Source organism: Melanostigma gelatinosum (assembly GCF_949748355.1).
Source record: "Melanostigma gelatinosum genome assembly, chromosome: 8".
Classification (NCBI taxonomy): Eukaryota; Metazoa; Chordata; class Actinopteri; order Perciformes; family Zoarcidae; genus Melanostigma; species Melanostigma gelatinosum.
Window position 1 is genome coordinate 21289190 of NC_136641.1, and position 16588 is coordinate 21305777.

At 43.8% G+C, this 16588-nt stretch overlaps 1 protein-coding gene across 1 annotated transcript; it reads right to left on the reverse strand.

The window, feature by feature from the left end:
- Positions 1-1004: 1004 nt before the first annotated feature.
- Positions 1005-16416, reverse strand: LOC306780729 (voltage-dependent L-type calcium channel subunit alpha-1D-like; the record flags this gene model as incomplete). Its single annotated transcript, XM_079273164.1, has 46 exons — positions 16301-16416; positions 16023-16128; positions 15349-15488; positions 15104-15249; positions 14838-14990; positions 14556-14752; positions 14362-14465; positions 14097-14239; positions 13939-14001; positions 13785-13851; positions 13669-13695; positions 13399-13559; positions 12357-12582; positions 12006-12213; positions 11600-11720; positions 11414-11486; positions 11173-11236; positions 11019-11076; positions 10841-10937; positions 10569-10698; positions 10416-10475; positions 10206-10312; positions 9905-9992; positions 9664-9771; positions 8815-8867; positions 8082-8228; positions 7465-7666; positions 7194-7352; positions 6993-7103; positions 6812-6895; positions 6503-6523; positions 6231-6365; positions 6060-6125; positions 5818-5909; positions 5552-5711; positions 4768-4895; positions 4577-4673; positions 4380-4482; positions 4163-4264; positions 3869-3993; positions 3245-3591; positions 3010-3156; positions 2409-2794; positions 2002-2114; positions 1570-1902; positions 1005-1211 (listed from the first exon to the last, which is right to left on the reverse strand). Exons 1-46 carry the CDS (start codon positions 16399-16401, stop codon positions 1005-1007), a joined length of 6066 nt encoding a protein of 2021 aa, XP_079129290.1. The 5' UTR covers positions 16402-16416.
- Between the last annotated feature and the right edge of the window lie 172 nt (positions 16417-16588).

Consider the following 16588-nt stretch of genomic DNA (forward strand, 5'->3'; position numbering starts at 1 on the left):
GGTTTTCTACATTCATGCAAACACTATAAAGACAAAGGATGAATAAACAGTGTTTCATTTAGCAGTGAACATCAGACACATGTGGGTAATGTTTTGCATGCTTCTTATTTTTTTTTCTCTAAAAGGAGAAGTGAAACCCATCTGCCGGTCCATTAATGACTGATTATACAATTCATTCTTTTGTATTTTTGCTGCAGGTTTCAACCTCCATTAGAGCACTGCTGTGAAAAAAACTGAACTGAAAAAGAACCTTTCAGCTTAAGTGCACTGTTTGGAAGGGTGTTATAGAAAATTACAGCACACGAATAATAACTACAACAAAAATAAAACATACATTTGAGAAAACATATCATGTTTTATTTTTTTGCCACAATAATCCAAAACTTTGCTTTGAGCTTTCATGTTGTATGCTAGAGGATATTCAATATTCAGTGTTTATAAATATTTCAAAAAAAATAGCAAATGCTGTTGGGCACTCACGTGTCAATTATTTGTGTAACAACATATCAATGTTCTATTAATCTAATAGTTTCATTTTTTTTTACAGTTGCTATAGGTCTATAAATAGAGAATAATTCAAGTACAGTACAAAATGAGAATGCAATGCAAAAAAAAGGTCCTCTGTCATAATGATGCTCAGAGCCACAGTTTTCTGCCACATTCAGTGGACAGCTGCATGTGTAAAACACGGCTTAGTGTTCATCGGAGTAGTTGTGAGTCCTGCCACATACTGACATGTAATCCTAAAATCAGTGTAAGTGTGTGTGTGTGTGTGTGTGTGTGTGTGTGTGTGTGTGTGTGTGTTTTGGCATTTACAAGTTAAAGTATATATTACCAGCACAACATTTTACCTTGGTATAACAAAGCAGACAAAACGGTCCCTTTTGGATCACATCATTCTTACACTTGAGCTTTCCAGTCCACTTTCTGTTGTTTTCTCCAGAGAAAACTGAAACACTCACTTTCTCTCAAATTGAATTTAAGTTTTTTCAGTTTTGGTGATCTCAGCAAGAAATCACGCAGTTCATTTCATCGGCCAGTTCCTCCTCGAAACGAGAAATCGACTGACTGGCCCCGCGAGCTATGAGGTCAGAGGCCGCGCTCTCCATGTCGTCCAGACTCATGTGACAGGCTTCAGCAATCTCCCGCTTGGCAAAGCTCACAAACTTGGGGTCCCTGGCGTAGAGACCGAGACCCTCGGAGATCAGGATCTGACGTTAGCAAGGAAGAGAAAAAATGTCAGTGGAACAAAATCCAGTCTGCTTATATCTGAGGTTCCAGCAAGTTGACTTATTCACATCAAGTGAGTATCGCCAAAGTTAGTCTTTTTAGAACATAATTTCCTCTTGTTACTATTGTTTAAAGGTAGACTTGAAACATTGTGAACCTGTCTGTTATTACAGCTGATAAGAAGCAGATATAGTTGGAAAAATATTGGTTCATGTTTAAAAAAACACAAACTGAAATTAGTAGGCTGAAAGTAATTCAAAATAGCGAATATGTTTCTAAGTCGTACATACTGGTTCATACTATTCATTCACTAGAATCCCATGCTGCATTATTACTCACCGACTCGACCAGACTGTCTGCACTGCCTCTGTGTAGGAAGCCCTGGTTGACGGGTGGCATCCTCATGCTGGTGAAGGTCCTGGTCTGACCGGGGTACCAGCCAGGTGCCCTGCTCGCTGCAGGGAGGCTGGCAGAGCCGTCGCTCCACAGCGGCTGGTTGTTGCCGGTGGCTTCGTCCACCAGGGTCATAGGGGAGTAGACGAGCTTGCCCCTGCGCCCTGACGGGGGGATTATTCCGGGGAGAGAAGCGGCGCCAGTTGCTGTCGCGTTCATCCAGGAGGCTGATGACATCGAGGTAACGCTGCCGGGCCGGGAGTCCACGCTGTACTGGATCTGAGACGAGGGTGCAGCAGCAGGAGAAGTGAATCAAGATGAGACGCACTAGGTGGTATGAACATGAACATTTTGAGGTTGTGTGTTCCGTTGCTTTACCTGTCGATGGGATCTGGATGGAAGTGTGCTCCCACGGAAGGTCCCTGGGATGGGGAGGTCGTCCATACCGCTCTGTGGCCTCAGACACTGTAAGTTAAAGGACGGCTTTCGACCTGAAACAATAAGCAGGAAAGTGATAGGAAACTGTCCAGGAGGCATGACTAGAATATCATAACCTTGTGTGGAAGGTTTTAGCATCAGCATCGCATCTTCGGGCAAAAATGAAACGACAAATGACTTAAACAATGAATTGATTGCAGATTCATTTTATATTGCAGTTCAAATGTCTGGTTGTTAAAACAGTATAATTCTGTAAACTGCACACTGTACATATATGGAATGTACAGAGCTAAATTAGCAACAGCGTCTACCAATAAAGATGAATAAAGAAAATGTATTTTTTTCACCTTGTGGTACGAGAGGAAGCAGTCGTCTCCTGACAAACTGTGCGCCATTCTCACTTCCTTTGTAGCTATTCCCAGTGTAACCACTGAAAGTGCTGCCATTTCCATGGCCGTTCATGATACTTCCATTACCATTGGCGCTAATGATGCTGTCGCTGTCGTTGTCACCTGCGTATCCGTTCCCATTGTATCCATTTGTGGCATAGGGAGTGGGTCTTGCAGTGACGCTCTCTCCATTCATGTTGGTGCCATTATAACCGCTGCTGTCAAAGCCAGTGGCATCATAAGTATCATATGGGAGCTCCCCGATGCTGCCGGCACTCTCCAGGCTCTGGCCATTGTAGCCCGTCTCAGTTGGTAGAGAAGAGACAGCTTCTGGGTACACGTACCTGTAAGATCCAAGAGTTTTAGCGCCATTAAATATTCTTAAAAGAGCAGTTTTACATTGAGGGAAACATACATATTTCATTTTCTTTTGAGAGTATCAATGTCCTCATCTAACTCCTGGCAATCAAGCAAATAAGTGTATTCAAACTATTGCCTTATTTATTAATTTATTACATACATGCATCTCTATCCTCACTCTTTATAGCTTGTTTCTTACCCGTCTTCTGGTCCTTGACCTGCAGCGTCCCCCTCAGTGTAATAAACCTGCTCATCTACTACGACTGTAGCCGCCACAACCGGTTCTTCGACTACAACCGGTGTTATCTCTGGGGGACGAGGAGGCAACTCACTGATGGGGTCCTCCCTGAACAGGAGAGGAAACAACTCATTATGACTTAAAATAAAATATACAGTCCCAATGTGTGAATTTCTATAAAATGAGAGGAACACACCTGATATGCAGAGGTTCAGACCTCACAGGCTGCTCTGTTACAACGATGACTCCTGCCAGCTCTGATCCTGGTTTCTGGTGCTCCTGCAGGCCCATCACCTGCTCTGTGACCACGACCTCCTCGGCTCTCTTGGTCTCATTTTCCATGAGCACGGTTATCTGCTCCACCAGCTTGTTTATAGGCGTCAGCTGCGTCCTAGTGGGCTTTGTGGTCACGGAAGTTCCCGGCGCGGTGTCGAATAAAGCATCACCGGTCATCTCTCTGTCCACCACCTTCTCATCTTCAAGATCACAGGCCATCGCCAGACGCATCTCTGGAGCCAGGTCCTGCAGCGTTCGCAGTCCGAGCTACGAACACACAAATATAAAGTTTAGATGTTTGATCTTCTTTCTCGTGCACAAAGACGTTTCTGCAGAGTTTGACATAAGAAGGCTGTTTTCGAAAACATCTGCTGAAGGAGGAACGTTCATCTGTGCTTATATTAAGACATTATACATACACAAGCATGATTTTGTGACATCGCAACTTATTTGGAAGCTGAACATGATCCAGTATGCAACTGACACACATGTGATGTGGAAACTTGAATCCCCCTGATCCCACACTCTGGTCTTTTAAAGTCACCTGCAGAGAAGCCGCCCTGTCCTTCCTTTTGGATTTCCTCTCCCTCTCCTTTCTCTTGCGGTACTTTTTAAAATAGTCCTGAATCAGGAAGCTGGCATAAAACTTCCCACAAGTCACCTCATCCCCTGAGAAGGAAATAAAAGGGAAGTTTAGTGATGGAAATGTGCAGGGCCAAGTGGAAGGCATGCATTATATGTTTGAAAACATATTTCATATGAAGGCATGTTACTGATACGAGTCCCGAAAGACAAAAGTTGTCTTCCTAGCAGGCAGCTGTGTGAATTCTTGTTGTACCTCTAGGGGGAGGAATGACTTCATCAATGAGCTTGGGCTTGGTGCGCTTCCAGAGCTTCTTAATGATCACCTTCAGCTCTTCATTCTGCTTGTCGATGGGGCCTGAGGGCGACAACAGCAACAAATCCTTTAAGTGAAACAGCCCTGAGGGAGGTAGAATCACACTCGTGAGCCTGCATGAGTTTCCGTCTGTATATATATATGAATGAGATCAAACCTTCAGTCTTGATCTTGAGTGAGGTTCGCACGAGAGCAAACAGAGTAGCACTGAAGGTGACTGTCCCGTCAGAGTGCAGCGGGACGTTCATAGCAACCAGTCTCTGAGAGGACAGAAGAAGCACAGGGAGGGAGATCGATCTATCTGCTCGTGTTCCTCGCATCAAGTTTTGCAGCACCGACTTCGAGTCAACTTACCTTGCAAGCAACACGATGAGGACACAGTTTTCCGAAACCAAGAGGTGGTTGAATCCTACGCAGCAGAGTGACGACATCGATGTGTTTTATACGACCGCTGTAGGAGACAGAAAATCACACATTTACTGACAGATAAGAATATTCTGGGACATGCAGAGAAGAGCAGAGGGTTGAAGAGGAACGAGTCTTACGTGGCCTCTGGATCGTAGTCAGACCAAACTCTCTTGAACTCATCCAGGTGGTGAGTACCGAGCACAGTCCAGTCTCGTGTCAGGTACTCAAAGTTGTCCATGATGACGGCAATGAACAAGTTGATAATCTTGAGAGAGAGGACAGAAACACGACAGCTACTTGTCACCATGTCACTCATAAAACAAGCTCTGATAACTGATTTAATCATTAAAAGTACCATCAAAAGAGTATTAAAACAATGGCAAGTTATGGTTGCTGACTACAATTTAACCTAAAATAACATCTGTGATTAAAATACTGTCAAATGAAATTCATTGATCTTAATGTGCTCTAAGGTGAACTAGAAAATGCATTTCCTGCTGAAAATGCGTCGGAATGCTGAAAGCTGAAATGAATCTCAAAAACATTGCTGAAAATAGATATCCAATTTTTTTTAAATTGCAAAAAGCTGAATAATTCAAAAAGTTGAAAGATTACAAATATGAAGTCATATCACACCTCTCCTGAAAGAGCTGAACATTTTGATATTCGAACGGTTTCTGTCGCTTAAAAGAATTCCAGCGGTAGTGATATTTGTTGTAGTAGTAGTAGAAGTTGTATAGTTGTAGTAGAAGTATTATTAGCAGTATAAGTATTAGCAGCATTTGAATAAATACTAGTTGTAGCAGTAGTGATATTTGTCGTAGCAGTAGTAGTAGAAGTTGTAGTCGAGGGAAGGTGTTTTCCTACGAATGATCTAAGAATTCAGTGATTAAAAAGAACAGATCCTTAGTTGCTCCTCACCAGGTAAGCACAGAGCATGAAGAAGCTGATGAAGTAGATGTAGGACAAGTTGCTACCGCAGCTGAACTCTTCGCCGGGCTCAGTGTCGGATTCTGGGTCGCAGCGTCTGCCGGGCAGAGCCGCCAGCATAATCTCCTGCCACTGCTCTCCGGTGGCACACCTACAAGGACGGTGCAGACGCTTTCATTTGACCTTTACTTATACACTGAGATCTTTTAAGCCTTGTTGAAATTCTGTAAGATTTAAGCTGTTCACAAGGTGATCACCTGAAGAGCACCAGAACAGCCATGAAGAAAGTCTGGAAGTTGCAGTTTCTGTTGATTTGTGTGTTCTCATCGATGGCCACTTTCCCAAATGACTGAAAGAAAAATACTTGATAAGAAACAAACAGTTGAACCAATATGACTAAACAAGCTTTGGCCTTTAATGGTTTAGGCAGTATATCTTTAACATTATTCGGTAAACTGCTTGATCTTAGTGCTGGATCACTTTGATAAGAGAGACTAACCTGCATGCCAATCACAGCATAGATGAAAAAGATCATGGCGATGAGCAGACCAACGTAAGGCAGGGCCTGAGCACAATACAGTCAGGAGTATGAATACAAAAAGAAGACTTTATAAGCGGCAGGGCAAAATAGCGTGATCAATCTTTTGTGTTTTGTGAATTGTTCGCTGACCTGGAGCGACTTGACAAAAGTCCAGAGGAGCGTTCGAATGCCCTCTCCTTTGCTGAGCAGTTTCACCAATCTCAAGACTCGGAATAAACGGAAGAATGTGATGGAAACCTTTCCGCTCTCTCCTTTACCAGGACCCTAGAACAAAATAAAAACAGCTAAATATACATGTGTATATATATATATGTTACAGTGCTCAAGCATATAGTATCTTGAAGTATAAATCCAAAATGAAAGACACATTTCGAGTTGCAGTGGTTGTGCTCAGCTCTTACCTCACCGTGGCCGCCTCCTCCCTGAAACAGGTAACAGGTAGAGATGCCATGTGAGAGGACAGAGAATAAAATCAGGACCGGCACGAGTACATTTCAATTTTAATGAATGATTATTTGGATTTTCCAGAGTGAATGAATTCTGTTCTTGTAATATTGCTGTTTCCTCAATACCAGGAATACAATTCTGGTGAAGGGTTAGGGTCTACAGATGGACAGATTTTAAATTTTATGTGGTTTGGGAAAACAAAAAGTCAAATTTCAATGAAAATACTGGAATTGGAATTGGCCCAGCAAATTGGACAAACTTACGCTCAACTCAGAGACGGCGATATCCAACACGCTCCCCACGACGATCAAAGCGTCAAAAGAATTCCATGGATCGATGAAGTAGTGCTGCAAAAGGAAAGAATGAACAATGAGCGTGAAAGTGGAACACGGACAGTGTTGACAGTTGAATGTTGCTCTCAGAGGAGAAAGAGTGAAACCTCACATGAGCCCGCAGCGCCAGCAACTTGATAATCATCTCGATCGTGAAAATCACAGTGAAGAGCATGTTGAGGATGTCCATGACGGAGGTGAAGAGTTTCGACTGCTCGTAATGCTGCGAAACAGAAGCAACAACACAGAACTTCACATCGCAGCACTGGAACAAGTTGACGTCTCTGTATTTCATGAAAGACTCAGACGATACCTGAATAGCCAGAGTGAGGGTGTTTCCCAGAATCAGCACAAACATGACGTATTCAAACTGGCTGGAGTTGACAATTCTCCAGAATTTGAGCTGTGACGGGTTTTTCGGGATGTAAATCTTTGTCGGTTGAGCTTTCAGAGCGTAGTACACACACTGGCGCTGGACAGGAGGAACAAGAAGAGAGCACAAACATGATTCACTTTGTAAATCGAAACAAAAACGTATCGCACGTAAAGATTCATTGAATTGAAACTGTTTCTGGAGTTTTTACTTGATTTTTGTTGAGTTCACAGTTTTTGAATTCAACCTCTCCTTGCTCTCGAAATGTGATGATGACAAAACCCACGAATATGTTCATCATGAAGAAGGCGATGATGATGATGTAGATGATGAAAAATATGGAGATTTCTACTCGGTAGTTGTAAATGGGCCCTCGGTTGATGGCGTTGGCATCCACAGCACGATAAAGGAGCCTTTAAACAAAACACAGCGAGGAAAGGAAACGCTTCAAGGGTAAGGACGATGATATTCATCACATTATTGTTGTCAAAAATCCCATTAAAAGACAAAACTAATCAAGTTTTGCCGATGTAGCTAAAACCTGATGTATCCTATTTTAATCTAAAAAATACCGTACATGAGTAATTCCTAAAATAATTATATGTAATAAATTCAACACAAAATTTAAATTTAAATGCAATAAACCACATTTTGTGTTCAATATTCCCATTTTTGCTCTTCTATGGAACTACTGAGACATTTAAACAAATTAAACTACACATTTGGGACCAGTCAGAAAGTATATCTTTTCATGGAATTTGTTGACAATAAAACAATAAAACAGATAATAATCCTTTGCATTACAAGAAATGTAAAGTCACTACTCACTGTGGCCAGCCTTCAAATGTGGACACAGTGAATAAAGCCAGCATGCCCATCAGCACATTGTCAAAGTTGAAATCACTGTTTTCCCAAATCCTCTCTTTCACCGTGGGGTGGTTCATATCCCCGTTTCGAAAGACCACAAACGTTCCCCTAAAATCAAACACGTGCACATATTTAAGGACAGCGTCGGCACGTTAAGAGACTGTCTGCCTGGGGTGCTTCATGTTGTGTAGACCAGAGGTTTTCAAAGTGTGAGGCGGGGAGGTGAAAATAAATATTATATTCAGTGGCGGCTGGTCAATAGAGGGCCATGGGGCATGTTAAATATTTAACTGCCAAGTAATAATGCGTGTTTGATACTTACATTTGTTTTTGCATGAAATCATACTGGGATGTTTGCTGAAATTGATAGGATGGCCCTACTGAGAACATGTTCCACCAGCCGCCACTGATATTAGTTCTTAAAAGAGCCCATAGAGTAGCCTCAATGAAATGTGTGAGATTTGGTTAAAGAGATAGTTCAGAGATACAGAAGTGTATGAGTCATAAACTAACAGGACAGACAGCAATATTAGGTGTTATCTTGGCTCAACTGTTGAGTGTGATCAAATAACACAATCACGATTATCGGCATCTTGGAATTAACCAAAACTAAACAAGTACAGTAATGGTGGGCGGGCCCGCAGTCTCAGACTTTGAAAACCTCTGGGGCAGAGAAGAAGAAAAGAATATTGACCTGCACTCCACAGGAGTGTGTTTGGCTTCATCTGTGCAGCTGTAGAATCTGCCCTGTAACATTAAAACACAGGAAAGTTAAAACCCTTTAAAACACTCACTGGTGTTTTAAATGAGTGAGTTAGAGAAAGATACTCATTCAGTGCATCTGTACGATCTAGTGCAGTCCGATCAACGGCTCTTCACCAAGCTCGAAATGCTCAGTTTTTGGTTACATTGTTATTAATGAGGTCATAGTTACAGGTGTTTCTTATTTTATGTTCCATGCGTTTACAAACACGAGGGGGCAGAATATTAGAGAGATTAAAGATTTCTGCATGAAGATTGATTGAAATCCTGATTAAACACTGACGGATCAGATTTGTGCCACATAGAGAATAAAGATCTTCAGTTTAAATTCACACAACCAGACCGGAGAAGAGCGTATGCCAGTGTGGGAGGAGATAAAAACAGTATTTACAGTGATCCGTACAAGCGAGGCGAACCTGCCTGACAGAAAGGTAAGAGAGGGAAATGTCAGATGTGAAGATCTTCACATTCAAATATGGTGATTTAGTCGGAGAGATTCTCACAGGACCAACGCCTACAGAGCCTCCAGTCTGCTTCTCCCTTTTATTCTTATTAACATATGACAAACACCTCTAAATATAACACAGTCCGGTATAACACCACCACTACCTTCAACGCTAAGACATATCATTTACTCAGCACCTCTATGACAGCGTGGAGAGAAACTGAGCACAGGCATCGCAAACGTAGACTTTAAGGCAGAACAGTTGTATTGGATCGCATAAGACTGTACAGGTGCGCCTAATAAAGTGGCCAGAGAGCGCGGCGAGTGAACGTGTACCTTGAAGAGCTGCACTCCAATACAGGCAAACATGAACTGGAGCAGTGTTGTGACAATTAAGATGTTGCCGATGGTGCGGATCGCCACGAACACACACTGCACCACGTTCTGTGGACGGCAAAGGACACAACACTGACTTTACACTGAATACACACCGCAGCGTGACTCAGTAACCCTGCAGTAAACACTCGCTGACTTGTTGTGTAATTAGAAAAGAACAAAAAAAGAAAGCGCTGTTCACCTTCAGTCCCTTGGCTCTGTTGATGGCACGAAGAGGCCTGAGCACTCGCAGCACTCTGAGAATCTTGACCACAGAGATCGCACTTGAACTGAGAGCAACAATGCAGAAGTAGTCAATAAAACAGGAACACAGGGCAAAAAAAATAAGGCCGATTGGACTGGGAAATACAGAGTATAAAGTATAAAACTACACTGGGGAAGTGGAATCATTTCTGAGTGTTACCCTCAGGTCACAACCCTTTAACGAGCCATCACTGCTTCTGCGCTTTACAGCCGTTTGCGTTCGACGGATATCTACTCACTGTAAGAAGAAAGACGCGAGCGACACGCAGACAACCACCAGGTCGAGGAGGTTGAAGGCGTTTCTACAGAAGGAGCCGGTGTGCAGAACGGCGCCGTAGACTGTCATCTAGACACGAGCGAGCGAAGGAAGAAAGAAAGTGATATGTTGTAGACATGACCATTCACGCTCTCGCCACGCTTTAGTCCATTTAAACCACTGCAGCCGTTACCTTCAGTACGATCTCCACTGTGAAAACCGAAGTGAAAACATAATCTGCGTAGCCGAGCACCTGAGGATGAGGGAAGCTACAATTAGTAATCGATCGTCTCTATTGTGACGAATGAGCAGACAGACATGGTCTGCCTGGTGTGGTCAGTCTTACTATGTTCCTGAATGAGTGGGATTTGATCGGATCCTCGGCAGCCAGGGAAATACTGCTGAGGATGATGAAGATGAGGATGAAGTTGGTGAAGTAGGGGTGATGGATGAGGTTGTGGCAGGCGACTCGCAAACTGACAATGGGAGGGAAATTAGAAAGAAAAGCGGATTCTTTTGTTTAGCAATGTCCTGGTGTTAAAGCATGTCACACAGCTTAATTGTTAAATCAGCGAAGAGTTAAAGAGTTAATTTGGCGCACAAATGATCTCAAATTACCAGTTTTTCTTTCCAAGAAGGAAGAAGGAGCTCCCGTCAGGGATTGGGACGATCTTCTCTTTGGGCCCTGAGAACTCAGGCTTTAATGGAGCAACTCCTTCAGTGACATACGGAGAAAACAAGAACTGTATTAGAGACAGTTAAAGTTCTTAATCGTCAAGTCTGCTGTCAAACTCACCCTCCAGTCCCTCGATGGCCCTCAGCTCCTCATTTTCCTGCCAGTCGTCCTCGTCATTCTACACATGAGAACAAAAGATCAGTTGTTTGACATTTGACATTTTGTTTTCATCCAATATGGTGCAAGGAAAAGCTTTTTAAAAAAGATGCTCTACCCCTGCATCTTCATCCTCTTTCTCGCCATCCTCATCCCATTCTTCTTCATCTTCCTTTTTCTCCCTAAAAAAAACAAACAAACCGCAATTAAGCGCAGGGGGAATGGTTTGAACCTTGTATTTTTGTGTACGTGTTTCATGTAGACGTCAGTGGAAGTGCAGCAGGAAATAGAAGGATGAGTCAGCTATAAATGAGTCCGATACCACTTATCACGGTCATCTTTTCTCATGTCAAACCTACTCGACTTTGGTCTTTCCGCTGCCTCCTGCCAAGTTGTCCACAGCGATAGCCAGGAAGACATTGAGCAGGATGTCTGATCACACAGTTAAGGAGTCCACTTTGTTCCATGTGGAATTGAAGACCAATCATTTAATGCTCAGACTTCAGAAAGCAGACAGAGAGTGCACATACACTGAGCAAGGATACAGTTACCACAGACGAAGAGGATGACGAAGTAAATGCACACCACCATGTTGGGGAAGATCGGCCCTCCGTAGGCCATAATGCCGTCGTACATCACAGCGTTCCAGTCCTCTCCTGTGAGGATCTGCAAAAAACAAAAGTAGCCACACAGAGTGAGAGGCCTGTAATTGACACCTTAATACATAACAATGATTGAATAGTTAATTACTGGTGTGTACGGGGGTTTCTATTTAAAGATGTTGATGTTTTGGGGCTTTTATTGCTGTGTATTCTTATATTTATGTTGTATAAGCGACCTATGTTCTTATGTTTGTACCCGTATTTCTATATTTTGTCTTTAAATGTGAAGCACTTTGAGTTTACATGTGATGAAATGTGCTGTACAAAGAAATTGCTTGTTGTCAGTCACCTGAAAACAAGTGAGCAGAGCCTGAGGGAAGGAGTCGAAAGTACTTCTCTTCATCTGAGTCTCGTCAAAGTTGAATTTGCCTCCAAATAACTGCATGCCCAGCAAGGCGAAGATGATGAGGAAGAGGAAGAGCAAGAGCAGGAGGGAGCAGATAGCTTTCATGGAGTTGAGCAGCGAGTTGACCAGGTCGGACAAAGCAGCCCAGTGCCTGGAAGTAACAAAAGAGAGCATAGATACACATCGGGAAATGAAAACAAATGCGGACAGATTTGTTTTTCCTGGTTTGTTCCTCATGCAGGTGACTGAAAAGCTCCAGATGTTTTTTTGCTACTGAACTCTGGCACCAGTTACCGAGTCATCTTGAATATCCTGAGCAGTCGGATGCAGCGCAGCACAGAGATGCCGATGGGCGGTATGAATTCAAACTCCACCAGCAGCGTCTCGAGGATGCCGCCGCACACCACGAAGCAATCAAAGCGGTTGAACAGCGCCATGAAATAGATCTGCAGGCCGAAGGCGTACATCTTCAACAGCATCTCCAGAGTGAACAGCAGCAGCAGGATCTTGTTGGCTCGCTCTGAGGGACGAACGGAGAAGAAGACGTGACAGTAGCGTTGAAGCACAGCTCAGCAAAGGTTTTAAATGGTGCTGGGCAACGATTCAAATATTTAATCGCGATTCATCGCATGGATGTTTTGCGATTAATCGCATTGTTATGGCAAAGTTCAACAATGAATTATAAAGTAGTATTGCACAAGAGGATGACAAGAACAGTGGGATAAAAGCCAGCAAACATCCTATCGTCAGACTGTCTCATGTTTATCGTTTTGTATTGGAGATATGATGTCCCTTCAGGGTTGCCGTAGAGAAAAGGCGACTTCCGCTGCTCTCCCTGGAGACTACTGGACATCGCTGCGGTAAAGTCAGCAGACACTCCGATCTCCGTGGTCAACTCAGCAGACACTCGCATGTTAGTGCACCATTATGCTGACATTCACGGTAAACGCATTTAAACGGCACAGATCGGGAGCGAGCGAAGGACTTTGAAAGTTAGCGGAAACATTAACGTGAGACAACATCCGGTTTCTTCAGACGAACATCCGGTTTTCAGAATAAGATGCCAAAGTATGAATTATATTCACGTTAAGTATGAAACATGCTACCTGCATCTCGTGAACCAAATGTGATTGCCCTTTTGTTCATATAGCAGTACTTTTAAAATAAAAGTGTTGTGATGTATTGTCTCTTGTCTTTCAATTTAAAAAAATAAATAAATAAAAATAATTTTTCAAAAAATTCGTTAACGCGCGATAAAATAATTGTCGGCGTTAATTAATGAATGCGTTAACTTGCCCGGCAGTAGTTTTAAATGAATGGAGGAAGGGATTCTGACCTTGCATTTCTGTGAGCCACTTTGGCTGTCCGTAATGCTCGGAGGCACTGGCCACTGTGTTGAGAAACACCAGCAGAAGCACCAACCAGTAGAAGTTGGCGGACTTGACGGCCACACGGCAGCTCTTCCTGAACGTGTGATTCAGCTGGCACAATTGGTCACTGAAAAAAAAAAAAGGGGAAACAGTATTTTGAATGAGGTGTGCACATTGACGAGGGTGTAACAACTAATACAATGCAGGAGGAGTGCTTTGGAATTGTCTCATCTTACCAGAAGCTATTCGCCATCATCTTTGCCCTGAGAAAAGAAGCCAATCATGAATTGACGTGATTAACTCCTGAATACCAGTGGTGAATCAAAGCAATGTTCTTCCTCTGTTGTCTTACATGAGAGACGCACAGAAGCCACTGTCATCATCGAGGTATGCTATGTCGTCGTCTGAGTCTGACTCCGCTAAACACAGGGATGAGTATCGGCTGTTAGAGACAATCACGTTTAAATAAACGTGGTAACCAACGGCGATGGCTGACGTACCTCCACCATCCTCGCTGTGTTTGTACCAGCCAAACTTCTTCATCATCTTTTTCTTTGCGATCGCAGCACCTTTGAAGTCAAATAGAGGCAGTTTATGTGTAAATATGAAGCTACGTGTAGATGTTTTTTTGTTTTTTTACGTCACTGATGTGCTTCAAACTAACGTTTGTTTCCTTCTTCATCCACATCCTCGGCCTCTATGAGCCAGTCCATGTAGCCTATCATGTCCTCCTCCATCTGCTTGCTCTCCTGCGCCATCTGCAGCTCACCGCGCGCTACGGCCTTTTCTCTTTCCTTGGAGAACTCTCTGTGCACCGGCACAAAACTCAAAAGTCAGAAAAAAGTCTCGAAGACAAATATAAGGGATTCATTTTGGTTCTCACAAAACACAATAAAATGCACAGAAAGCTCCGTGCTGCAGCAACCTACCCGCTCAACACACCCAATACGAGGTTGATGATGAAAAAGGATCCAAAGATGACCAGAGAAACAAAGTAAACCCACGGAATATCAAAGCCGATGGCGTCGTTCATCTGTGCAGAGGGGCGGCGACACAACGTGCAGGTGAGCATTTTGCAATTACAACAAACAAAAGTAAAAGTGTGGCGGATCCAAGAGTGTACCCAGTAGAGAACATCTGTCCAACCCTCCATAGTGATGCACTGGAAAACTGTCAGCATGGCGAAGAAAACGTTGTCAAAGTTTGTGATGCCGCCATTTGGGCCCTCCCACTTGCCCCGGCACTCAGTCTCGTTCGAGATGCAAGAACGCCCGCTCCCGGCAAACGCACAGGGTGACGGATCGTCTTCCACCATCAGACCTGGAGCAGAAAACAGCATTGAGCCAACACACCCGTGAAACATGGACACCGTATAAAAGTCAGTTTCAGCTCACAGAGCACAGACCCGTGGTGCTGGAGTAGCACGTCTTGTGCATCCTGCCGATAAAAAGCTCCAAGCCGATGATGGCGTAGATGATGATGACGAACATGACCAACATACCGATGTGCAGAAGGGGGACCATGGCTTTCATGATGGAGTTCAACACAATCTGTAAACCTGGCAAGGCAGACACACACACCTTTTCCAACGCCACATGTGGGATGAAGCACGGAAACAAACGTGCAAAAACAAACACAACTCAAACAAACTGCAGTAAATCATAAACACACTTGGCACTCCAGATACGAGCCGAAGGGGTCGCAACACCCTGAATGCTCTGAGAGCTTTGACATCCAGGCCTCCGGGTTTTCCTGCAGCATGATGGGCCTCTCCCGGCTTATGATCCGTCATGCCCTCTGCTATCACGCTGAACAACCTGCACAGACGCACACATGAGAGCTGTTAGAACGTCACTTCTCACAGGTGACGGGACATTTGCAGATGCAAATCGTGACGAGATGAAGCAGCAAAATACCCGACTATGACGATAACGAAATCGAGCAAGTTCCATCCGCTGCGTATGTAGGCGCTGGGGTGCATGACTAAGCCGTAGGCTAGGATTTTAGTGAAGGTCTCGATGGTGAAGATGACGAGGAAGATGTACTCCACTTGTTCCTGAGAGGAGAAGAGAAGGCAAGGTATCGATGTTTGGCAAAATTTGAATGACTTTTTTTTTTTACAAGTCAGCGAGTGGGTTTTGAAAGGAATAAATATGGAAAAGTGTTGAAGAAAATGTCAAGTGATTGTCACAGTGAAATAAAGACATTTAGAAACGGATTTCTCTTCGTCACGTAAGTGGCATTAACTGACTTTTTCATGCGTCTTTCTTTAAACCGTGTGTGTCATCATGAAAGGCTGACTGCGGTGGCTTCCTAACCTCTTAACCTACTGCCTAACACTCGCTTACGTCTGTCTCTGGATCTCTTCTCTGTAGCCTTCAGCTTAATGCCTCTAATCACGGCTACCGCTCTCACTAGGCTTTAACGTCAGGCTGACACAATAATCCACACATCATGTGGTTTCATGGAAGACGTGTGGAATTCACAAAAAACAGTAACGTTCACCAAAACTGCAAAAAGTGATGATTTTAAGTGTTAAAACTGTAAGGGTAGGGTTGAGCTACTGCACATCTCTCCGCTGGGAACTCACCAGTTGATGATTGGTAGCGTTGGAGTCATCATCAGGGTACGGCTTGGTGACGCCCATGGCCACGCAGTTGGCAAAAATGGCAAGCAGAATGAAAATATCAAAAGGCCTGAGGAGTGCAGTTAAGGGCACAACAGGCCTGGTGAATGTGTATTTACAGGAAAATGCACACAGCAGCACAACAGAACTTCAACACGCCAACAATTCAACGTCATCCCAAGAACACATTGTACGTTTGCAGCATATGCAGGAACATAAACACACAACTCAGAGAAGGATATTTCCACTCTACGAGGGCCAGTGCTGCCATGCGGATGGGGTTGCTGAGGGTGAGGCAGCAGAGGGCTCGGGGGGCCCTGAGGGCGGACTTGTTCGCCTGCATTGCCTTCTTGGCCCCCCCGCCTCTTTTTCTGCCCGAGCCAGTGGACCCCAGGGTGTCTGATGTTCCTCCCTGCCCCCCAGGGGGGGCATCTGTCAAAAAAACGATCAAGCAAAAATAATTAGTATTTCCCAGCATCCTGAATGTGAAGTAAAAACATGGTTATTACATGATCAATGATTATGCTGTG